General features: G+C 39.4%; 1 protein-coding gene and 1 long non-coding RNA gene across 13 annotated transcripts in view; one reads left to right on the plus strand and one right to left on the minus strand.

Moving 5' to 3' along the window:
* LOC144324117 (uncharacterized) overlaps positions 1-25667 on the plus strand; it is a 582294-nt gene that overhangs the window by 286798 nt on the left and 269829 nt on the right. For 2 of the 12 annotated variants that reach the window (XR_013389521.1, XM_077915342.1), the window contains one exon: positions 10239-10327. The exons of the other annotated variants lie outside the window; for them this stretch is intronic. Coding sequence is in view for 1 of the 2 variants with exons in the window: in XM_077915342.1 (XP_077771468.1) it covers positions 10239-10267 (29 nt within the window). In the remaining variant the exon portion in view is untranslated. The remainder of the gene's footprint in view (positions 1-10238; positions 10328-25667) is intronic. 12 annotated transcript variants of the gene reach the window in all.
* Positions 14879-25662, minus strand: LOC144323075 (uncharacterized). The gene is made up of 3 exons (XR_013388617.1): positions 25362-25662; positions 17727-17989; positions 14879-15234 (listed from the first exon to the last, which is right to left on the minus strand). It is a non-coding gene; the product is annotated as an uncharacterized LOC144323075 (long non-coding RNA).

The following is a 25667-nucleotide window of genomic DNA, read 5'->3' on the forward strand; positions in this document are numbered from 1 at the left end:
CATGACTGCAGAATTTAGAGCTAATCAGGCAGAAATTAAAAATCAATTGAATGAGATGCAATCCAAACTAGAAGTCCTAACGACGAGGGTTACCGAGATGGAAGAACGAGTGAGTGACATAGAAGACAAGTTGATAGCAAAGAGGGAAACTGAGGAAAAAAGAGACAAACAAAAGACCATGAAGATAGATTAAGGGAAATAAACGACAGTCTGAGGAAGAAAAACTTACGTTTAATTGGTGTTCCCGAGGGCGCCGAAAGGGACAGAGAGCCAGAATATGTATTTGAACAAATACTAGCTGAAAACTTTCCTAATCTGGGAAGGGAAACAGGCATTCAGATCCAGGAAATAGAGAGATCCCCCCCCTAAAATCAATAAAACCCGTTCAACACCTCGACATTTAATAGTGAAGCTTGCAAATTCCAAAGATAAAGAGAAGATCCTTAAAGCAGCAAGAGACAAGAAATCCCTGACTTTTATGGGGAGGAGTATTAGGGTAACAGCGGACCTCTCCACAGAGACCTGGCAGGCCAGAAAGGGCTGGCAGGATATATTCAGGGTCCTAAATGAGAAGAACATGCAACCAAGAATACTTTATCCAGCAAGGCTCTCATTCAAAATGGAAGGAGAGATAAAGAGCTTCCAAGACAGGCAGCAACTGAAAGAATATGTGACCTCCAAACCAGCTCTGCAAGAAATTTTAAGGGGGACTCTTAAAATTCCCCTTTAAGAAGTTCAGTGGAACAATCCACAAAAACAAGGACTGAATAGATATCATGGTGACACTAAACTCATATCTATCAATGGTAACTCTGACGTGAACGGCTTAATGACCCCATCAAAAGGCACAGGGTTTCAGATCGGATAAAAAAGCAGGACCCATCTATTTGCTGTCTACAAGAGACTCATTTTAGACAGAAGGACACCTACAGCCTGAAAATAAAAGGTTGGAGAATCATTTACCATTCAAATGGTCCTCAAAAGAAAGCAGGGGTAGCCATCCTTATATCAGATAAACTAAAATTTACCCCGAAGACTGTAGTGAGAGATGAAGAGGGAAACTATATCATACTTAAAGGATCTATTCAACAAGAGGACTTAACAATCCTCAATATATATGCCCCGAATGTGGGAGCTGCCAAATATATCAATCAATTAATAACCAAAGTGAAGAAATACTTAGATAATAATACACTTATACTTGGTGACTTCAATCTAGCTCTTTCTACCCTCGATAGGTCTTCTAAGCACAACATCTCCAAAGAAACGAGAGCTTTAAATGATACACTGGACCAGATGGATTTCACAGTTATCTACAGAACTTTACATCCAAACTCAACTGAATGCACATTCTTCTCAAGTGCACATGGAACTTTCTCCAGAATAGACCACATACTGGGTCACAAATCGGGTCTGAACCGATACCAAAAGATTGGTATCATCCCCTGCATATTCTCAGACCATAATGCCTTGAAATTAGAACTAAATCACAACAAGAAGTTTGGAAGGACCTCAAACACTTGGAGGTTAAGGACCATCCTGCTAAAAGATGAAGGGGTCAACCAGGAAATTAAGGAAGAATTAAAAAGATTCATGGAAACTAATGAGAATGAAGATACAACCGTTCAAAATCTTTGGGATGCAGCAAAAGCAGTCCTAAGGGGGAAATACATCGCAATACAAGCATCCATTCAAAAACTGGAAAGAACTCCAATACAAAAGCTAACCTTACACATAAAGAAGCTAGAGAAAAAACAGCAAATAGATCCTACACCCAGCAGAAGAAGAGAGTTAATAAAGATTCGAGCAGATCTCAACGAAATCGAGACCAGAAGAACTGTGGAACAGATCAACAGAACCAGGAGTTGGTTCTTTGAAAGAATTAATAAGATAGATAAACCATTAGCCAGCCTTATTAAAAAGAAGAGAGAGAAGACTCAAATTAATAAAATCATGAATGAGAAAGGAGAGATCACTACCAACACCAAGGAAATATAAACGATTTTAAAAACATATTATGAACAGCTATACGCCAATAAATTAGGCAATCTAGAAGAAATGGACACATTCCTGGAAAGCCACAAACTACCAAAACTGGAACAGGAAGAAATAAAAAACCGAACAGGCCAATAACCAGGGAGGAAATTGAAGCAGTCATCAAAAACCTCCCAAGACACAAGAGTCCAGGGCCAGATGGCTTCCCAGGGGAATTCTATCAAACGTTTAAAGAAGAAACCATACCTATTCTCCTAAAGCTGTTTGGAAAGATAGAAAGAGATGGAGTACTTCCAAATTCGTTCTATGAGGCCAGCATCACCTTAATTCCAAAACCAGACAAAGACCCCACCAAAAAGGAGAATTAAGACCAATATCCGTGATGAACATGGATGCAAAAATTCTCAACAAGATACTGGCCAATAGGATCCAACAGTACATTAAGAAAATTATTCACCATGACCAAGTAGGATTTATCCCCGGGACACAAGGCTGGTTCAACACCCGTAAAACAATCAATGTGATTCATCATATCAGCAAGAGAAAAACCAAGAACCATATGATCCTGTCATTAGATGCAGAGAAAGCATTTGTCAAAATACAGCATCCATTTCTGATCAAAACTCTTCAGAGTGTAGGGATAGAGGGAACATTCCTCAACATCTTAAAAGCCATCTATGAAAAGCCCACAGCAAATATCATTCTCAATGAGGAAGCACTGGGGAGCCTTTCCCCTAAGATCAGGAACAAGACAGGGATGTCCACTCTCACCACTGCTATTCAACATAGTACTGGAAGTCCTAGCCTCAGCAAATAGACAACAAAAAGACATTAAAGGCATTCAAATTGGCAAAGAAGAAGTCAAACTCTCCCTCTCAAAACTAAAAGACAACCTACAGAATGGGAGAAGATATTTGCAAATGACGTATCAAATAAAGGGCTAGTTTCCAAGATCTATAAAGAACTTCTTAAACTCAACACCAAAGAAACAAACAATCCAATCATGAAATGGGCAAAAGACATGAACAGAAATCCCACAGAGGAAGACCTAGACATGGCCAACACGCACACGAGAAAATGCTCTGCATCACTTGCCATCAGGGAAATACAAATCCAAACCACAATGAGATACCACCTCACACCAGTGAGAATGGGGAAAATTAACAAGGCAGGAAACAACAAATGTTGGAGAGGATGCAGAGAAAAGGGAACCCTCTTACACTGTTGGTGGGAATGTGAACTGGTGCAGCCACTCTGGAAAACTGTGTGGAGGTTCCTCAAAGAGTTAAAAATAGACCTGCCCTACGACCCAGCAATTGCACTGTTGGGGATTTACCCCAAAGATACAGATGCAGTGAAACACCGGGACACCTGCACCCCGATGTTTCTAGCAGCAATGTCCACAATAGCCGAACTGTGGAAGGAGCCTCGGTGTCCATCGAAAGATGAATGGATAAAGAAGATGTGGTTTATGTATACAATGGAATATTCCTCAGCCATTAGAAACGACAAATACCCACCATTTGCTTCAACGTGGATGGAACTGGAGGGTATTGTGCTGAGTGAAGTAAGTCAATCGGAGAAGGACAATCATTATATGTTCTCATTCATTTGGGGAATGTAAATAAAAGTGAAAGGGAATATAAGGGAAGGGAGAAGAAATGTGTGGGAAATATCAGAAAGGGAGACAGAACATAAAGACTCCTAACTCTGGGAAATGAACTAGGGGTGGTGGAAGGGGAGGAGGGCGGGGGGTGGGAGTGATTGGGTGACGGGCACTGGGTTTATTCTGTATGTTGGTAAATTGAACACCAATAAAAAATAAATTTATTTAAAAAAAAAGGAAGATGGCACCCCCCCAAAAAAATGCTGGATCTAGTGGATCATATTACCCATTCTGAATCAGATGAAACTTTAAAATGTCTTAATATAGCATTAGTTATCCACGCTACAATAAGAATTTACCACCAAATTAGTACTTAGTTGGTGAGAAGTCAGGGTGTTACTGGATCCTCTGCTGAGATCCACCAAGTCCAAACTCAAGGTATGAGCAAGGCTGTATCCCTAACTGGTGGATCAGGGGAGGAAACTGTTTCCAAGTTCATTCAGATTTTTGGATGAATTCAGTTCCTTGCACTTGTAGAACTGAGATTTCTTTTCCTTGCTGGTTGTGAGTCAAGGACTGGTATTTGCTTCCAGAAGCCCATGCTTTCCGAATGGCCCCACACATGGCAGGTTGAGCCTTTTTCCTACTTCTCACTACTTCTCTCTTTGCCTCCAGGCAGAGACTGCTCTCTCCTTGTGAGGGCTCATGTGATTAGATTTGGCCACCTAGATAATTGAGAAAAACCTCCCTATTTTAATGTTAATAACCTTGATTACATTTGCAAAGTTCCTCTTTCTGTGTAGTACAACACAGAGTCCAGGGATCAAGGCATGGACACCTTTGGAGTGCCATTCTGCTTACAAATATTACTATTTTATTTCTTGGTGGCTGGAAAATTTATTAGGTTAACAGAAGTAATTAAACAATAACATGAAAATAACTGTTTTATTTATTGTGGAATAAAGATCTCCACATTACTGCCTTTATCACCTCCATAAACTCTCTATTTCAGACTTCTGTCTCTGATGTAGAAGAGGTAATGAGCAAGCATGACAATAGGTACCAAGAGTTAGTTTATAGAAGCTTCTGGTTGGTCAATGTTCATCTCAAAGGCTGGAAGCAACCCTAGAAATAGAGCTTTTTTTCCAAGTTTTTTCCTTTTCTGCTATCACAAGGATGGAATGAGCGAATGAAAAATTGACTTCTAGCTAACTTAGATATAATAGTAACTAACATTATGTCATTTGTATTTACGAGGCTGTTTAACTCTTCACATACACGGTCGTATTTGACATTCACAACAATTTCGTGACATAGACGTTCTGTCCGATATTATACAGCTAAAGAGACATTAAAGAAGTTCAGTGATAAGCCCAAGGCTTCTAAGTGGCAAAGCTAAGATTTTTAAAAAATCAGATGCAAAGGCTGTGAAAGACAGGAAAAAAAAGTGCTTATTGAGGTTTATGCATGAAAATATCGTGAGAGTTTATAAGGCTTCTTACCAAAAACAGCAATCTTCTGCCCCTATCACTCCCATTTTCACCTCCCAAAGAATTGCTTCCAGTTGTTTTATTTGCCTCCCTTCATAACTTTATATAACATGTGTATACTACTATTTCTTGATTTTTCAGTTTTAGTACTTGCCTTTGGAAGATGAGGATTTAAGTCTCTCATTGCCTTGCCTCACTTCTTAAAACAAATCCCATTTTTTTCCATCTTGTCATTTTGGACATCTTTTGGGGCATTTTTTTCTCACTGTTTCTTCTCTTCTATCCTCTCAATTGAATTTTTATTTGCACACTATCAGTTTTAATTTCCAGGTTTTGCTTGTTTCATCCGAATGTTACTTTTGCATATTGTCAATTCTATGAAGATATTAATGATATATTTACATATGTATATTTTTTTGTTTTTTCCCCCAAGTTTTCTCTGTTTTGACTTCTGCTTTTCAAGTTGTTTTTTATTAGCTTTCTGCCTATTTTTGGCCCTCTGCTCATATTTAAGATAATGGAAGCTCTGTTGGCAGGACTGGTTACTTGTGGACTTCCTTGGATGGTGTCATAATGGGGAATCATCAGTTTTGTAGCTTAGACATTTTCTCTAGGGCTGGCCAGATTTCTAAGACTAATAGCATTCTGAGGACTTGGTAAGGAAAGAGAACTTCAAGTGGTGGTAGTGGTAGGTATTTCAAGATTATAAATGTAGACTTTCGCATTTTCTCACTTTTCTTCGTATCACATTCCTATTTTTACCACTGCTTTCTGTCCTCTAGAGTAGAGACCCTCTGTTTTCTTCTCCAGGGAATAAGTCTCTAATCTTCTGATGGAGTATACATGTTCACTGAATCTGAGAGATGACCTTGGGATTTAAGTCCTGTGTAAGCAGACTTTGATCTGTTTGTCTCGTTTGGAGCCACATCTTTACATCCACCCTCAGAGGTGACAGGATGCCCTTGCTAAGATTTTTGTAGGGTTCTGCAGTATAAATCAAATTGCTGCTCACTTGCATTCTCTACTTAATTTAGGATTCAGCATTTGGGGTTTACCCTTGAGCATCTGCCTTCCAACTTCTATAATGTTGTAGCTATTGCCTTCCCTCCTTGTAATTATGAGATTATACTTTAAAAAAATTGTTTTTCTATCATCTCAGTACATTGTAAAAGGGAACAGAGGTAAACACTTGTGCGTACCCTGCCATCCACCATCTCTCACTGGAGTCTGTGCCAATTGCGTTATTGATTTGGGTGTGTTGTCCTTTCAGGGCCTATTCAGTTGACATTGGCAGTTTGAATTGTTCATTCAGATGAGCAAATAAGAATCAAGGGTAAGAGCAATACACAAGGGCCTGACTTACTCCAGGGTCTCATGGAGTACACTGGTGTTGGGTATAGATTTTTCAGATGCAAATATCAACACCTGCTCTTCTTTCCCCAACAGTAGCCTTCAGAAGCAGTTCTAATGCTGCCACTTAGCTTAGCTCAGCAAAGGCTCCTACAAGAAGTGTGTAAATTGTGGTTGAGTGCCCTCTAGACTCTTCAAGGGAAAGGACCAGAGACATGTCTTTCTAATTGTGTCCCCTCAAGAAAGAAGAAATCCAATTACCTGCACAAATCCAAGCATTAAAGGAACATACCTAGGTTTTTATCTCCTCTGCAGTAACGGTGCCATTGACAAGTTACCAGGGATTTCTAAAGGCAGATGGGAAACAAATGTTACAGTAATAGGTGGCAGACTGTGCTTTAATTTGAAAACTCTTAGTTCTCTTGAATTGTGCTTTTCCTTGAATTGACCAGTTATTTGATAACTACTCATAAAGCACTAGCTTTAGGCCAGAGTATGAGGCTCATGGTGTTGGAACTCAAAAGACATGTGGGGTAGTAACTACCAAAGTGCTTGGCATTTCTTCGAACTATTGACCTCGATAAATATTTGTTAAAGTGAAAATGTAGGCATTGCTTTCAAATAGTCTGTTCACTAAACAGCAAGGCAAAGGCATTTTGTGAGAGCACACAGAAGAAGCTTCAGGTAGGTCAGAAACCTAGAGTACTAATCAGGTGAAAATTAATTGTTAACCTGACTTCCCTCCTATGCATGCCTGAAAAATTTGACCAATTTAAGGGGAAAGTAAATAATTGCCTCGGAAAATGTTGTGAAAAATATTCAAGGCATTGAATGCTGTTTGGTATGGCTGGACATATCAGGACTGCATATTCGGCATCCTAAATGATTCTCTAAATAAACAAGAAAAAAGTCTGGATCTTAAGGCCCTCATGTGTAAGTTGGATATTTTCTCTTTTGTTTCTCTGTGCAATAAGGATATAAACTTGGGCAATAAGGATATAAACTTTGGCTTGCAAGTATTGTATATAAGGTAATTCTGAATAAACTGTTTTGACTAGAGTAGCTAAATTGTTCAGTCAAAAACCCACTTCTATAACAGGTTTGGGTGACACATTAAATCGGGAATGCCTTAGTTTCATATATGATGAAATGGATGTATTCACCCAGTTATCTTGTCATCATGTGAATATAGTAGTAATCTGGGGATCAATTCATAAAATTAATGTAAAACACTCAAGGAATTTTGTACCATGTATCCTTTCCTGATAAGTTTAGTCTTGAAAAATAAATGCTGTCATTCAAAGGGAAATATTTAAACTGTTTCAATATGTGTGGCAGGTACAGTTGACTTAGCCACAAACTCACCTTTCTACTGGTGGTACATTTCCCAGACCCTCTTTTCCATTGATCTCAAGGGAGGTTCTGTCAATAGGAGACCTTCATGGAGTATTAGAAGGCAAGAGGGCAGTAGAAGCCACAGAAGTAGCAGTAGGGTCACGGTTCTTGTTTAGTACCTTCACTGGCATCAGCAACAAGTGTAGTCCCTTGGGTTCCTACAAAGGCATTAGCAGCTTCTTGATCTGTGTAGTCAGTGTTACCCTCCCTTTTTTGCTTCCTGAGAACTTCTAGTACTTTTCTAACTAATATCTTGCATTAAATCTCTTTCTCCATGGCTATGTAGACAGGTTTCTGTTTACCTCCTTGGGCACTGACTAATAAAGAACAGAATTCCTTAAAACTAAAATTGGAATTTTCCTGTGCCTTTTGATAAAGTGTTCCATGATTTCTAGATGTTGGCCTTATGCTCTGGTTTCTCTACCTCTTAGTTTTCTGGGGAAATTGGTTTAGTCTTATTTGGAGGTAATTTCTATAACTATATAGATATTATTTCCATATAATCAAATAGTCTTCAACCTTATATGAATATACCACACTTTATATATCTACCTTTCTATTATTAGTATATAATATTATATATTTAAATGGTATGTGGGTATGTGTTATATATAATATATAACGTAAAAATATATATTATATATTTAAATGTTCTTGATTTAGTTATCTATTGTATCATGTTCACCCAAAACCTAGTGGCTTAGGAAAACATTTTATCTCTGTTTCTGTGGATCAGGAATCTGGTGTGGCTTAGCTGAGTCGTTTGTCTCAAGGTCTCTATCAAGACTGCAGTCAAAGTGTTGGCTGGTGCATGGTCTCATTTGAGAGCTTAGCAAGCAGAGGACCTGCTTTCAACATATGGTTTTCGATAGGATTCAGTTCCTCATGGGCTGTTGGACTAAAGGTCTAAATTCCTCACTAGTTGTTATTCAGAAGCTGAGTACTCCTTCCTCATCGCATGTATTTGTCAATAGGGGAGCTCACAACATGGTATGGTGCCTGGCCTTATCTTAGAAAACAGGAGGGAAGAAGAGAAGAGGAAAGAGGAGAGGAGATAGAGAAAGAGAGAGAGAGAGGAAGGGGGATTGAAAGAGAGAGAGGGTCATAGTCTTTATAATCTCATTCAGCAGTAAAATCCCATCACTTTTTCCATATTCTGTTTGGTAGAAGCAGGTCACTACATCCAGCCCACACACAAAGAGAGAGGAACTACACAAGCACATGAATACAAGAAGCTGAGGATCATTTGGATCCATTTCAGAAGATGCCAGGCACATCACTATTCTAAAGAAACAGTATATTCCTTGATTTTTGCTTCAGTGCTTAGGAAAATATTGATGATAGTTGGGCTTGTATATAGTATAGAGACAGCAGAATTATTTAGTTTCAGTGACTATGCATATAAACTTACAAGCAGTAGTAACAGGCAGCCAAACAAATTAACCCACCTGCCTTTTCATTCTGGAATATGTATTTATTTCTTGAGATTGTAATTAACACATTGGTTACTAATTATATATTATATGAAATCACCACATAAATGAATCATCTTAGCTGTTACTAGCTTATCTGAGAGGTTTTTTTTTCTTTAGTTATAAAGAGAATTTTAGGATCTTCAAGTCAGCCTCCACTCTGGAATCATGCCCTAATGGCCACAGAAATGGAAAACACTCCACCTGCAGACTTTGAGATAAAATAATCCCCATTTCCAGGGGGTGTGGAAATGTCTGCTTTTGATGGGATCTTTCAAAATTGCATCATGCTTGCACTTCAGTTTCTCCCCTAAATCTTGATAAATAGCGAAGTGCTCTCTTTGGATAGGGGCAAGTTTCCGCTGTTAAAGACATCTGTACAGCGACCCTGTGCTATCTCTTACAAGTCCTGCCAATGCTTTTATCATTTCAAATCTAAAAAAGGCTTAAAGAGGCTTCGTTAAAACCCTCTCTATGAAAAGTCAAAATCCTTCAATAAGTCAGAATGAGATGCAGCTATATAAAGACACGGAAGTTACATTATTTTCCAGGTAGGGAATGTATTGGCTATGCTGTACCACACTACATTTGAAGAAGAAAGTTTTATATAAATCTGAAATATCAAGCATATCAGCACACAGATTTTAAATATACGCATTAAAACATTTGGTGCAAGACTTTGCCCTGCATGAAAGCAGAGATAGATTACCCAGGTGGTGAGATTTGAAGAGCAATAGGAAAACCAATATACCCTAGACAGACTCTAAATCCACTTTGACTCTGATACCTGGTATTCTGTTATTTAAGAGCCACTGCTATGGATCAACTCATTGTTCCCTTTCCAAATGCAAATGCCTCTGTAAAGAAAAACATGTAATTAATTTTCAGAACTCAGTACCTTTGGATAAACTAATTAATTTCTTTTCATAGGACTGTGCTTGATGGATGGCAGAAGGTAGGGGGAAGGAATCTCAGTACCTTCCTCAGGCAAGTGGATGGAGAGTGAGCATCACAAGGCAGTTAAGTCATTGGGAGCAGATGGCACACTGGAGGGGGATAAGAAAACCCTATGAATCAAATATTTATTTGTGTGTCAGATACTGTGTGAAGTATGACATATACCTTATATAATCTGATCCCCACACCTCCCTTGCATGGTTAGAAGTGGCAGAGCTGGGATTCAGCCTCAGCTCTGACTCTAAATACAGTACCCTTTTAATCACACTTTCTCAGAATAACTCCAAAATTTAAAGTGGGAAGCCCCAAAGATAGAATTGGCAACTTATTTTCTTAAGTGTATGTATGGTGAAAGAGAGAGCCATCCTACACTGGGAATGAGATGCCTGTTACTGTGTTGAAAGAGATCATATTTGGATCCATTTCTCGTTCCCATGGAAGATGTTTGTTTGGTTATCTTAGAATTTTTGTCTTGCATGCTTCAGGCCATTTGGCATAGATGGCTGAAGGGAGCTGTGAGGGACTGCATTTGCTTATATGATTCCTTCTCTTCCTGCAAATGTCAGACCAAACTACATTCTCAGAGGCAGAAGCAAACAATAATTGATGTTCATATTAGTAACCCTAAAACATCAAGAAAATGTCAAATTGTGTTCAGTGTCTCTCTCTCTATATATAAGGAGACAAAAATATGCATCCTATTTTTCATAGACATTTTTAATGTGTTTATTTTTTCTAAGTTTTGGTGTCTAAATCCATTAGTGTCAATTCATTCCTTGACATGTTGCTTAATTTTTAAAAATGACTAAGTGGTGTTTGGAGTGATTCTCATCCTCAAGGATTTCTACTCTTATTTATTCAACATATTTATTAAGGACCTACTGGATGTTGGGTAGAAGTCTAGAGGCTACATATAAAGCACTGAGCAAAATCATACAGATTAATAAGACTTGAAAAAAAAAGATAAGATAATTTACATACTTCTAGTACTATAGGATTCCAGGGATAAGGGAAAACATGGAAAAGAAGCTTTTGGGAACTCTGCACTTGGCCAAATAAAGGCAGATTTTAATTTCCAGAAGGGTTTAAACTTTAATTTTAAAAAATTAAAATTGTTGTCTGGATTACATGTCTTTCTCCCTAAGGATACCAGCCTGATATCTACAATCCATCCATCCATCCATCCATCCATCCATCCATCCATCCATCCAACAAATGCTTAAGGTCCTGCTATATGCAGGACAATGGCTTGGGTCTTGTTAATACAATGATGAACAAAAGAGCAGACCCTGACCCTCATGGGAAAATTTACATGTTGCAATGTTGGTTTACATGTTGCTAAAGAGGAAAATAAAGCATTATATGATAGCATACATATTGAAAGACCTCTCTTGGAGATGACATTCATGCTTGAAACCAGACATATGAGAAAGAGAAAGGCAACTGAAGATGTGAAAGAGGAACATTGCTAGCTCAGCATTCAGCCTTCACAGGGGCCAAAGGTGAGGATGAGATGGCATGTTTAATAATGGAAACAAGGCTGGCATGACAGAAGCATTGTGAGGGAGGATGGCAAGCATGTGGGGTGGGAGACGTGGGCAGGATTTAGCTCGTCCAGTGCCTTGTAAGCCACAGCGAAGAGCTTGAGTTTTATTCTAAACCCAAAGGAAGCACGAATTGATTTTAAGCAGGGGGTGATTCAACTTATGTTTATAAATGTCATTTTGGCTGCTTTGTGGAGAATGGCTTGGAGAAGAGGGTGAGAAACTATGAGGAGGCTTTAGGGATAGACCATTCACAGGCTTTGCGCTTGGCCAAAGTAGCAGATCATGTACCTGGAGTCAGTAGCACTAACTTGCTTTTTTTTGCCTGAAACACTTACTCCTCTTTTGGTTTAGAGACACTGCATCAACTCATCAACTGATAACCTTTATCTAAGGACCACTCTGACTCAGTTGACTGTTGAAGCCGGTATCCAGTTTAACTCAAAGTGGGGTCTTTTTTTTCCTAACTGTTGAGTGGTCTCTTTTCCTTCTTTTTGTTATTGTTGCTACTGCTATTGTTGCTATCCTTTTCTAGCCTTCCTTGATTCCTCTAGGCAATCTTTGTTATTTCATGCCACAACTACTCTCCCATTTTCCAGCTCAAAGAAGCTTTTCATATACTTAATCTTGTTAAGTCAAAATTTACATTGTCCACAGTATGTACTATGTAGAGAGTAGAAGAAATGGTTCTCCTATGATAAAGGAGATTATATCATGCTCACCATTTAACAATATATATAACATTAATATAACATAATATAACATTAATATAACATAAGGAGACTGCTAAGTGTGAGAATTATGATTGCCAAGGGCATGTGGGTTCAACTGATGTTGAGGAGGTAATATGCCAGGTCAGAGAAGGAGGCAGTTGTTCCAGGTTGGAGGAAAGTTTGCCTTGAATTGGCTTACCATGCTCAGGGGTCCATTTCACAGCCTATAGGCAGAGTGAGTCCTGCCCTTCCTTCAGAGTAGAGAGAGGAATAGATGTCAAGGATACAGACTCCCTAGGCTGTATAGATCTATTTGACTGTCATGACAAAACGCCATAAACGAGTGGCTTAAAAAAGACATTTTCTTACAGTTGTGGAATTTCCAAAAAAGTCCAAGATCAGGATGTCACCATGGTCAGTTTCTAATGAGACCTCTCTACCTAGCTTTGCAGATGACCATCTTTTCATTGCGTCCACACATAGAAGAAAGAGAGAGAGCAAGAGAGCAAGCTCTCTGGTATTTCTTCTTATTCCAGTTCTAACTCCATCATGAGGGCCACCCCCGCATGACCTCATCTAAAGCTAATTACTCCTATCAGCCCCACCTCCAAATATCATCACATTGGGTGTTAGATTTGCAATATATAAATTTTAGGGGATGCAAGTTTATAACAGATTGTATCAAGTCTTCCTGGAATATGTTATCACAACCTTTTATGCTTCCCTTTCATAGGATGTATAAAATATGCATACATATCATGTGATTATATATTATATGATATAAAGTGTGTGTGTGTATATATATATATAAATTTTGTGTATGTCTCTTCTATGAGACCAGGCTCCATAGACACAGGGACTCAGTCCTTTGCTCATTATTTTATCTCTGTTTAAATGATAGGTAGCTGGGCAGCCCAGGTGGCTCAGCGGTTTAGCGCCACCTTCAGCCCAGGGTGTGATCCTGGAGACCTGGGATCGAGTCCCAGGATGGGTTTCCTGCGTGGAGCCTGCTTCTCCCTCTGCCTGTGTCTCTGCCTCTCTCTCTCTCTCTCTGTGTGTCTCTCATGAATAAATAAATAAAAATATTTTAAAAAAATAAATGATAGGTAGCCAACACATATTGACTTAATGAATATGTTTAACTTTGAAATATGGTATAAATTTATATTTAAGCATTTTGTGATTTACACGTTGAGATTCTGCAATATTTAACTTTTTACAATGGAATGTATTGTAATGCGTGTAATACATGCTAAGAGAATACATGTAATGCATGCTAAGAAACCTCGAAAACATTGACCTATAGAGTTACCTGAGTGCCTCTCTATAAAGTCCTCTATCTATCATTTGCATTATGGGCAAACTGACAGAAATTTATAGTGTTACATAAAACCTTCTGTGGCTTATATTTGATAGCTTTTATTACAAAAATAATTTTCAATGCTTTGGGCCCAGAAATCCTAGCTAGGAACCTGGGACTTCTTATAATCTGGTCACAATCTACCCTCTGGTTTTGTCACCTATTCTCCTTCAGTCTCTTGGCTCCACAGACTGTTTACCAGTTTGTTTCAAAAACCTGCCCTGTATCTTGGCCTCTGTTACCTTCCTAGCCTCATTGATTGCATTCTGTGCTGAGCTTTTCCCAAGGCTATATATATATATATATATATATATATATATATATATTCCTATTTAATTCTTTAAAGGATCCTAAGAGGTAGGTATTATTTTACAAATTATAGCTGAAGAAATTGGGGGTCAAAGAAGTAAAATAACTTGCCTAAAATGACCCAATAAGTGGCAAACTCAAGTCCCTATCCCAAAGCCCATAATTCCCAACGTGATACCTTCACTTCTGAAAGGCTCTCCCAAATTTACCTAAATTTTCAAGCTTAACTTGGGTTGTACTTCCTCTTTATCTCTTCAGTTGATTGAATCATTCCTTTTAACATCAAAAATAGCTACTGTTTGTTGAGTGCCTACTATATGGTAACTTCTGTTAAGTTCTCACATACAAATTATTTTATTTAATCTCTCATTGACCTTATGAAATTAGTATAACATTATTGTAGATGAGAAGCTGGAATCTGATAGAGTATCTTGTTCGAGGTCACAGATCTATAATATTTCAAAGAAGGGATTCAAACCCCTATATGTATGGCTCTAGAGCCAAAGTTTTAACCTGCTTGTCATAATCTCCAGCTTTAGGAGTATCACCTTCTAGTTATGGGATAATGTATTAAAGTGAATAATTTGAATGAAGTTATGCTGATTAAAAATAATGACAAAGCGCAACCAACATAAACAACGCTGACCCACATAAAGGAGTATAAACTCTGCAGCTGTATTAGTCTCCTATGCCTGCTGCAACTAATTACCACAAATTTAGTGGCTTAACACAACACAATTTTATAATCCTACAACTCTGGAGGTCAGAAGTCCTAAAATCATGGTTTCAGCAGAGCTGCGTTGCTTCTCGAGTCTCCGGGAGGGAATCTGTTTTCTTGTCTTTTCCAGTTTTTGCATGCTGTCTGCATTCATTGGCTTATAGGCCCTTCTTCCATCTTCAAAGTCAGGATTGTAGCATCTTCCAGTCTTTATCTCTGACTCTTAAAACTCTCTCTTATAAGGACTCTTGTGATTTTATTGGGCCTCTCTGGTTAATTCAAGATAATTTCCACGTGTCAAGATCTTCCATTTAATCAAAAGTCCCTTTTGACAGATCAGATAATTAGGTCATGGACATTTTTGGGGGGCATTATTCAGTTTACCACAGAGGTGGTGGTATGCAGGACCTTTGGCTCTCAGGAGCTGGCGAGAGGGGGATAAGGACTGATTTTTTTGGACCCATACTATTGGTATTTTTATTTTAAGGAAAGGCAGAGAGTAATGTTTAATCCAAAGGAAAAATGTCTGATGGTGAGATTTCAGGCACCTGCAGCATTTAAAAAAAATTAATAGGTAAATAATTTCCCATTGTACTAACACAAAACATCAGCCTAGAAAATTACACAGAAATTTCTCAGCAATTTCTTACTAAGGATAAGTGTGGTAATCAAATATCCTCTTTGTGAATCTCTTCAATCCCATTGAAGTGTTATGAGTGGAGACATGGTCAGATAGCAGGGCAGGATAGGCCTAGAGTTCCTTCAGCTGAAATGAGCACACCTCTTTTCTAGGTGGTATAGAGATGGCATCCAGGTACCTGACTTGATTATCTGGGTTTTCACTGCAAATGGGTTAAAGGACTGAAACTAAGTTTGTATTTGGTTGAATATCATTCCATTGCTCCATTCCATATGATTCATTGAAATGGAGAAATGTTTCTTTTATTTTTTTAAGATTTATTTACTTATTAAAGTGAGACAGAGAGCATGGGTGGGGTGCAGTGGGGTGGGGGGATGGGGCAGAGGGGGAAGCTCCCTACTCAGCAGGGAGCCCAGGGCAATGCAATGCTGCATCCCAGGACCCTGAGATCATGACCTGAGTTGAAGGCAGAAATTTAACTGACTGAGCCACCCAGGTGCCCCTGGGGGAACATTTCTGAAGACAATGCAGGGAAAAGGGATGTCCTCTAGGAAAGAAGAGAAAAGGCTGCAGAAAGACCAGTAGTTCTGAGTAGGGGAGTCAATGGAGCATGGGATTTTTTTTCACCTTTAAAGAGGCACCACTTCCATGATCTTCTCTTTGTCCCTTTTTCCTCTTTAATGTCATAATCTGTGGTGGTGGCCCATGGTACAGGTGCTTGGGACAGGAAAGGTGAGAGATGGAGAAGGATTGGCAATGTGTATTGATCACATGACTTAGAAGTCAAATGGTTAAAGTGGAAACACAGTTGCTACAAATCAGATTGTTATCCTGGATGTACTATGGCATCTGTATTTTCACATGAACAATACGTGGCATCTGTATTTTCACATGAACAATACCGTTGAGAGCTGGGCTCTAAACTTCGTTTTGCTCTTCCGCTCCCAGTTCTGCAGTACAGGCAAGATTCCACAGCACAGACGGACTGCAGAACATTGAATTTTTTTTTTTTTAAATCTTACTGATGTATGGTTGACATATAAAAAGTGGTTTGATTACCTTATTTTATCCCAAGTGGGGAATTACTGAGAAATTTCTGTGGGAATTTTTTTTTATGTTGGTGTTTGTGTTATTATAATAGGAAATTACTTACCTATTGAGTTGTACACATTTAATGAGTATAATTTCATGAGTTTTGGGATAAGTATACACTCACGAAACCATCATCACTACCAAAGCTGCAAATATATTTATCACCTCCCAAAGTTTCCTTCTTTTCCTAGTAGTAGTAGTAGTAGTAGTAGAACACGTAACATAATATCTACCTTCTTAGCAAATTTTAAGTATATAATACAGTATTGTTAGCTCTGGGCATTATACTGTGTAGTAGATATCCAAAACTTATTTATCTCATATAACTAAATGCTGGATTTCTTAAGGCTGCTAGATCTAGCACTCAGAGCAAAGATATAGATGTAACTCTAGCATCTTGCAAATAGAAATGCAAATTTCTGTTAAAGTAAAGAAAGTGAATAGTGGGCATTTGCAGAGTAACCTGAAGGAAGTAAATATCTTTAGTGAGAGAATTTTTAAATAGTTAATCCAACTATAAGGTATTTTGTGAGTTATCTGGTTAATTGCAGTTTATACCTTGTGTGTATATATATATCTTTATATTCACATTTAGTGAACTGGTTAAAACACCAATTCTTGAGGAATGTTGGCTTAACAAGATGTATTTAAGTTTCAACATGTTACGTGTTAACACTTTACGCTCTGGGGAAAAAAATTGAAGCTACTCTTTCAGCATTAGATCTGCCTCAGCCTGCATAACCTCTCCTTTGCATATTTACCTTATCCAAGCTGACATCCACACTGATGTTTTAGTGCCAACGTAACCCCCCATTTCAAGAGAATTTGCTTTTAAAAAGAGTCTGAAGTAAATGATACTTTCTACTGTAACTAATACAGAATTGCAGGCAAAAATAGAGAACATATTTGGAAAAAAGGGATTTCCTCCTACAAATAACCACCACATTTTTTTTAAACCACATTTTATAGTCTGGTATCCCAAGTCCCCTTACCATGAAAAGGAATTTAAATGCCGCTCATTTCTCTCTCAGTGTAATGTCTACGTATTTTTTTCTAAAGTCCCAATGTCTGGAACACATACAAACCTATTAACAGTTGACTTGGGGATGGACTTCCAAAGGTTGGTTGGCCATCATTTCCCAGTGTTAGGGCCAGGGCTGAATCAGCAGCATAACACCCTACAAGCCCTGGAACATCTGGAACAACAGCAGAGGTGTAAAGGCAATAATTTTTCATGGCCAGATCTGAGACTAATTCAAACACAAACAAATTCAATCTGATGATAAATTCACTTGGCTCTTGCTCTTGTGTTGGAAGCATCAAGTCCCTGCCAGCACAACCAGTATGGCTGAAAGGAGAAAGTTGAAACAGCATTTAGATGGTACTAATACGGCTGCAATATAATCCTTTCCCTGGTTTCAAGTCTCTGCCTGCCAGGGCTCTTGGCCACCATCCCAGGACTTAATTGCATTTTGCAAGTAGCCGTAGTGCACTTGTCACTATATCTCCCTAACTAATTTCAGTCACAATCCTCATATTCAATTCAGTAAAAAGGAACTGCAATACCTCTGACAGAAAAATGGAAGTGTTACAAAGATTGGCTCAATTAAGGGAATAGCTGGTTTGGAGGGTAAAATAGGTGGACAAATCATAGCCTTGAAGTCTAGAATTCTATTTTTTTATGAAAGCAACATAGAGGAAATGGTTAAGATTTGAGACATTAATAATGTCTCAAATGATAAGATTTGAGACATTGCTACTATTTATTGTTGATATATATTTTCAAGTGAACTGGATTTTAATTGGAATTTGGCCTTAAAGTAATTGAGGGGCAATGAGGCTTAGTGGAATAAGCACTGGTTTCATTCTGGAGACTACTGGCTGTAGGCCAGATGAATGGTTTGGATCTCACCTGTGCTAGTTACTAAATGCATGCACTTGAAGAAGCCACTTGAAATTGCTGTATCTCCATTTTCTCATCAACATATCAAGGATAAGAAAATATTTCCCTTTCTTTCTTTCTTTCTTTCTTTCTTTCTTTCTTTCTTTCTTTCTTTCTTTCTTTCTTTCTTCTTTCTTTCTTTTTTTTTTTTAGGATTTAAAGCCTTATATTAAAATGTAACTAGTGACTCTTTCCAGTAAGTAGTTCTAGTAAAATAAATGGATATTTAGCAACCACAGCCATCTGTAAAGTTGTGAGGAAGGCTGGAGGAAGGTGACAAAAAGCATGAGTTTTGTGAATGTCAACATTATAAACAAAAAGAATACATTGGACATTTGACCTCCTTGAGCTAATTCTAATTAGAATAGGCAACCCCATATTTCCCTTAGGCTACAGTGCAGTGGGAAGGGAGTTGCTCATATACCAACTGACATCTATTGAGCTCTTACAGTGTGCTTGATGCTAAGCTAGCCATTGTGGGAATTATACAACGTTCTAGTCTCGGTCCTTAAGGAGACCACAACCCAGATGAAGAAGCAAGACCCAAATATCATGGGAATTGGACAAGAAAATATATATATACAAGGTGTTGAATACTTATTTTATTTTATTTTATTATTTTATTTTATTTTATTTTATTTTATTTTTTATTGGTGTTCAATTTACCAACGTACAGAATAAACCCAGTCCCTGTCACCCAATCACTCCCACCCCCCGCCCTCCTCCCCTTCTATCACCCCTAGTTCGTTTCCCAGAGTTAGGAGTCTTTACGGTATGTCTCCCTTTCTGATATTTCCCACACATTTCTTCTCCCTTCCCTTATATTCCCTTTCACTATTATTTATATTCCCCAAATGAATGAGAACATATAATGTTTGTCCTTCTCCAACTGACTTCCTTCACTCAGCACAATACCCTCCAGTTCCATCCACGTTGAAGCAAATGGTGGGTATTTGTCATTTCTAATAGCTGAGTAATATTCCATTGTATACATAGACCACATCTTCTTTATCCATTCATCTTTCGTTGGACACCAAGGCTCCTTCCACAGTTTGGCTATTGTGGCCATTGCTGCTATAAACATCGGGGTGCAGGTGTCCCGGCGTTTCATTGCATCTGTATCTTTGGGGTAAATCCCCAACAGTGCAATTGCTGGGTCGTAGGGCAGGTCTATTTTTAACTCTTTGAGGAACCTCCACACAGTTTTCCAGAGTGGCTGCACCAGTTCACATTCCCACCAACAGTGTAAGAGGGTTCCCTTTTCTCCGCATCCTATTCAACATTTGTTGTTTCCTGCCTTGTTAATTTTCCCCATTCTCACTGGTGTGAGGTGGTATCTCATTGTGGTGTTTTTTTTTTTTTTTTAAGATTTTATTTACTTATTCATGAGAGACACACACAGAGAGAGAGAGGCAGAGACACAGGCAGAGGGAGAAGCAGGCTCCATGCAGGGAGCCTGACGAGGGACTCGATCCCGGGTCTGCAGGATCACGCCCTGGGCTGATGGCAGGGCTAAACCGCTGAGCCATCCAGGCTGCCCCTCATTGTTGTTTTGATTTGTATTTCCCTGATGGCAAGTGATGCAGAGCATTTTCTCATGTGCGTGTTGGCCATGTCTATGTCTTCCTCTGTGAGATTTCTGTTCATGTCTTTTGCCCATTTCATGATTGGATTGTTTGTTTCTTTGGTGTTGAGTTTAATAAGTTCTTTATAGATCTTGGAAACTAGCCCTTTATCTGATACGTCATTTGCAAATATCTTCTCCCATTCTGTAGGTTGTCTTTTAGTTTTGTTGACTGTAGCCTTTGCTGTGCAAAAGCTTCTTATCTTGATGAAGTCCCAATAGTTCATTTTTGCTTTTGTTTCTTTTGCCTTCATGGATATATCTTGTAAGAAGTTACTGTGGCCGAGTTCAAAAAGGGTGTTGCCTGTGTTCTCCTCTAGGATTTTGATGGAATCTTGTCTCACATTTAGATCTTTCATCCATTTTGAGTTTATCTTTGTGGCTGGTGCAAGAGAGTGGTCTAGTTTCATTCTTCTGCATGTGGATGTCCAATTTTCCCAGCACCATTTATTGAAGAGACTGTCTTTCTTCCAATGGATAGTCTTTCCTCCTTTATCGAATATTAGTTGACCATAAAGTTCAGGGTCCACTTCTGGGTTCTCTATTCTGTTCCATTGATCTATGTGTCTGTTTTTGTGCCAGTACCACACTGTCTTGATGACCACAGCTTTGTAGTACAACCTGAAATCTGGCATTGTGATGTCCCCAGCTATGGTTTTCTTTTTTAAAATTCCCCTGGCTATTCGGGGTCTTTTCTGATTCCACACAAATCTTAAAATAATTTGTTCTAACTCTCTGAAGAAAGTCCATGGTATTTTGATAGGGATTGCATTAAACATGTAAATTGCCCTGGGTAACATTGACATTTTCACAATATTAATTCTGCCAATCCATGAGCATGGAATATTTTTCCATCTCTTTGTGTCTTCCTTAATTTCTTTCAGAAGTGTTCTATAGTTTTGAGGGTATAGATCCTTTACATCTTTGGTTAGGTTTATTCCTAGGTATCTTATGCTTTTGGGTGCAATTGTAAATGGGATTGACTCCTTAATTTCTCTTTCTTCAGTCTCATTGTTAGTGTATAGAAATGCCACTGATTTCTGGGCATTGATTTTGTATCCTGCCACGCTACCGAACTGCTGTATGAGTTCTAGCAATCTTGGGGTGGAGACTTTTGGGTTTTCTATGTAGAGTATCATGTCATCGGCGAAGAGGGAGAGTTTGACTTCTTCTTTGCCAATTTGAATGCCTTTAATGTCTTTTTGTTGTCTGATTGCTGAGGCTAGGACTTCCAGTACTATGTTGAATAGCAGTGGTGAGAGTGGACATCCCTGTCTTGTTCCTGATCTTAGGGGAAAGGCTCCCAGTGCTTCCCCATTGAGAATTATATTTGCTGTGGGCTTTTCATAGATGGCTTTTAAGATGTTGAGGAATGTTCCCTCTATCTCTACACTCTGAAGAGTTTTGATCAGAAATGGATGCTGTATTTTGTCAAATGCTTGCTCTGCATCTAATGAGAGGATCATATGGTTCTTGGTTTTTCTCTTGCTGATATGATGAATCACATTGATTGTTTTACGAGTGTTGAACCAGCCTTGTGTCCCGGGGATAAATCCTACTTGGTCATGGTGAATAATTTTCTTAATGTACTGTTGGATCCTATTGGCCAGTATCTTGTTGAGAATTTTTGCATCCATGTTCATCAGGGATATTGGTCTGTAATTCTCCTTTTTGGTGGGGTCTTTGTCTGGTTTTGGAATTAAGGTGATGCTGGCCTCATAGAACGAATTTGGAAGTATTCCAGCTCTTTCTATCTTTCCAAACAGCTTTAGGAGAATAGGTATGGTTTCTTCTTTAAACGTTTGATAGAATTCCTCTGGGAAGCCATCTGGCCCTGGACTTTTGTGTCTTGGGAGGTTTTAATGACTGCTTCAATTTCCTCCATGGTTATTGGCCTGTTCGGTTTTCTATTTCTTCCTGTTCTAGTTTTGGTAGTTTGTGGCTTTCCAGGAATGTGTCCATTTCTTCTAGATTGCCTAATTTATTGGCGTATAGCTGTTCATAATATGTTTTTAAAATCGTTTATATTTCCTTGGTGTTGGTAGTGATCTCTCCTTTCTCATTCATGATTTTATTAATTTGAGTCTTCTCTCTCTTCTTTTTAATAAGGCTGGCTAATGGTTTATCTATCTTATTAATTCTTTCAAAGAACCAACTCCTGGTTCTGTTGATCTGTTCCACAGTTCTTCTGGTCTCGATTTCGTTGAGATCTGCTCGAATCTTTATTAACTCTCTTCTTCTGCTGGGTGTAGGATCTATTTGCTGTTTTTTCTCTAGCTTCTTTATGTGTAAGGTTAGCTTTTGTATTTGAGTTCTTTCCAGTTTTTGAATGGATGCTTGTATTGCGATGTATTTCCCCCTTAGGACTGCTTTTGCTGCATCCCAAAGATTTTGAACGGTTGTATCTTCATTCTCATTAGTTTCCATGAATCTTTTTAATTCTTCCTTAATTTCCTGGTTGACCCTTTTATCTTTTAGCAGGATGGTCCTTAACCTCCACGTGTTTGAGGTCCTTCCAAACTTCTTGTTGTGATTTAGTTCTAATTTCAAGGCATTATGGTCTGAGAATATGCAGGGGATGATCCCAATCTTTTGGTATCGGTTCAGACCCGATTTGTGACCCAGTATGTGGTCTATTCTGGAGAAAGTTCCATGTGCACTTGAGAAGAATGTATTCAGTTGAGTTTGGATGTAAAGTTCTGTAGATAACTGTGAAATCCATCTGGTCCAGTGTATCATTTAAAGCTCTCGTTTCTTTGGAGATGTTGTGCTTAGAAGACCTATCGAGGGTAGAAAGAGCTAGATTGAAGTCACCAAGTATAAGTGTATTATTATCTAAGTATTTCTTCACTTTATTAATTGATTGATATATTTGCCACTCCCACATTCGGGGCATATATATTGAGGATTGTTAAGTCCTCTTGTTGAATAGATCCTTTAAGTATGATATAGTGTCCCTCTTCATCTCTCACTACAGTCTTCGGGGTAAATTTTAGTTTATCTGATATAAGGATGGCTACCCCTGCTTTCTTTTGAGGACCATTCGAATGGTAAATGGTTCTCCAACCTTTTATTTTCAGGCTGTAGGTGTCCTTCTGTCTAAAATGAGTCTCTTGTAGACAGCAAATAGATGGGTCCTGCTTTTTTATCCGATCTGAAACCCTGTGCCTTTTGATGGGGTCATTAAGCCCATTCACGTCAGAGTTACCATTGATAGATATGAGTTTAGTGTCACCATGATATCTATTCAGTCCTTGTTTTTGTGGATTGTTCCACTGAACTTTTTAAAGGGGAATTTTAAGAGTCCCCCTTAAAATTTCTTGCAGAGCTGGTTTGGAGGTCACATATTCTTTCAGTTGCTGCCTGTCTTGGAATCTCTTTATCTCTCTTTCCATTTTGAATGAGAGCCTTGCTGGATAAAGTATTCTTGGTTGCATGTTCTTCTCATTTAGGACCCTGAATATATCCTGCCAGCCCTTTCTGGCCTGCCAGGTCTCTGTGGAAAGGTCCGCTGTTACCCTAATACTCCTCCCCATAAAAGTCAGGGATTTCTTGTCTCTTGCTGCTTTAAGGATCTTCTCTTTATCTTTGGAATTTGCAAGCTTCACTATTAAATGTCGAGTTGTTGAACGGGTTTTATTGATTTTAGGGGGGGATCTCTCTATTTCCTGGATCTGAATGCCTGTTTCCCTTCCCAGATTAGGAAAGTTTTCAGCTAATATTTGTTCAAATACATATTCTGGCCCTCTGTCCCTTTCGGCGCCCTCGGGAACACCAATTAAACGTAAGTTTTTCTTCCTCAGGCTGTCGTTTATTTCCCTTAATCTATCTTCATGGTCTTTTGTTTGTCTCTTTTTTCCTCAGCTTCCCTCTTTGCTATCAACTTGTCTTCTATGTCACTCACTCGTTCTTCCATCTCGGTAACCCTTGTCGTTAGGACTTCTAGTTTGGATTGCATCTCATTCAATTGATTTTTAATTTCTGCTTGATTAGCTCTAAATTCTGCAGTCATGAAGTCTCTTGAGTCCTTTATGCTTTTTTCTAGAGCCACCAGTAGCTGTATAATAGTGCTTCTGAACTGGCTTTCTGACATTGAATTGTAATCCAGATTTTGTAACTCTGTGGGAGAGAGGACTGTTTCTGATTCTTTCTTTTGAGGTGAGGTTTTCCTTCTAGTCATTTTGCTCAGTGCAGAGTGGCCAAAAGCAAGTTGTATTGGGAAAAGGAGAAAAAGATAGGAGAGAAAGAAGGAAAGAAAGAGAAAGAGGAAAAAAAAAGGAAGAAAAAACGAAAAAAAAGAAGAAAAAGAAAAAGAAAAAACGAAAAAAAAAGGGGGTGGGGGAAGGAAACAAATCAAAAAGCAAAACAAAACAAAACAAAACAATAAGAACCACGGGGGAGTATCTTCTGATTCTGTGTACTTTAAGTCCCTTGGCTTCCCCTGGGACTTGTCCGTCTAGCTGGTCTTCTGGGGGAGGGGCCTGTTGTGCTGATTTTCAGGTGTTAGCAGTTGGGGGAGCTGCTCTGCCCCCCGCCTGGTGCAGGGCTCATTGGGGGTTGTTTACCCCGTGAGGCCCCAGAAGCAACAGCAACAGGGGCAGCGGCCAGCTCTGGAGCCCTGGATTCAGCCCCCGCAGTACCTCCGCAGCTCTCTGTCCGCAGGGCCTGGAGGCTCCGGGGCGGGGCCGCTGATCTGCTCAGCTCGGGGCAGGAGCGTCCTTGCTGTCCTGGGCCCTCCCGGCCTCTGCCTGTCCCGGGGGAGGCCGGATCCTGGGCTGTGTCCCGGCGCCCTGTGCTCCGGAGCCTGCGCTGGTGGATTCGCGCTCCCGCCCCGCAGCCCCCTCCGCGGAGCCGCCCCCGAGCACCCCCAAGCTGCTCCCGGTCCCGCAGCCCTTAGGGAGCTCCGCGCACTGTCCCGGGGCGCAGGTGCCTGTTAGTGTCCCCGGGAGCCCGAGGGCATCCCCGCCCTCCTGGGTCCTGCTCCACCTGCCTGCGAGCCCCTTTCCGCCCGGGAAGGTCGGTGCAGCCCCTGCGTCTCCGGGACGGGGCTCTCCTGTCCTGGGGACACTCGCCCCAGCCTCAGCCCGGCTCCTCGCGGGGTCCCTCCCCCTTGGAGGCCTTTGTTTCTTTATTTCTTTTTTCCCGTCTTCCTACCTTGATAGAAGCGCGAACTCTTCTCACTGTAGCATTCCAGCTGGTCTCTCTTTAAATCTCAGGCCGAATTCATAGATTTTCAGGATAATTTGAAGGTTTTCTAGGTAATTTGGTGGAGACAGGTGATTTGGAGATCCTACTCTTCCCCCAGCTTGCCTCTCCCTTTTGAATACATATTTTAAAGGCAATATGAAGTCCTAAGAGGAAGAAAAGAAAAAGAAAATAACAGTTTGAAGAGGTTTCTGGATTTGAATAGGGCCTATGAGGTAGGTTAGAAATAGGGAAAAAGTTAGATGTTTCAGGAGA

Source organism: Canis aureus, chromosome 11, assembly GCF_053574225.1.
Source record: "Canis aureus isolate CA01 chromosome 11, VMU_Caureus_v.1.0, whole genome shotgun sequence".
Taxonomy (NCBI): domain Eukaryota; kingdom Metazoa; phylum Chordata; class Mammalia; order Carnivora; family Canidae; genus Canis; species Canis aureus.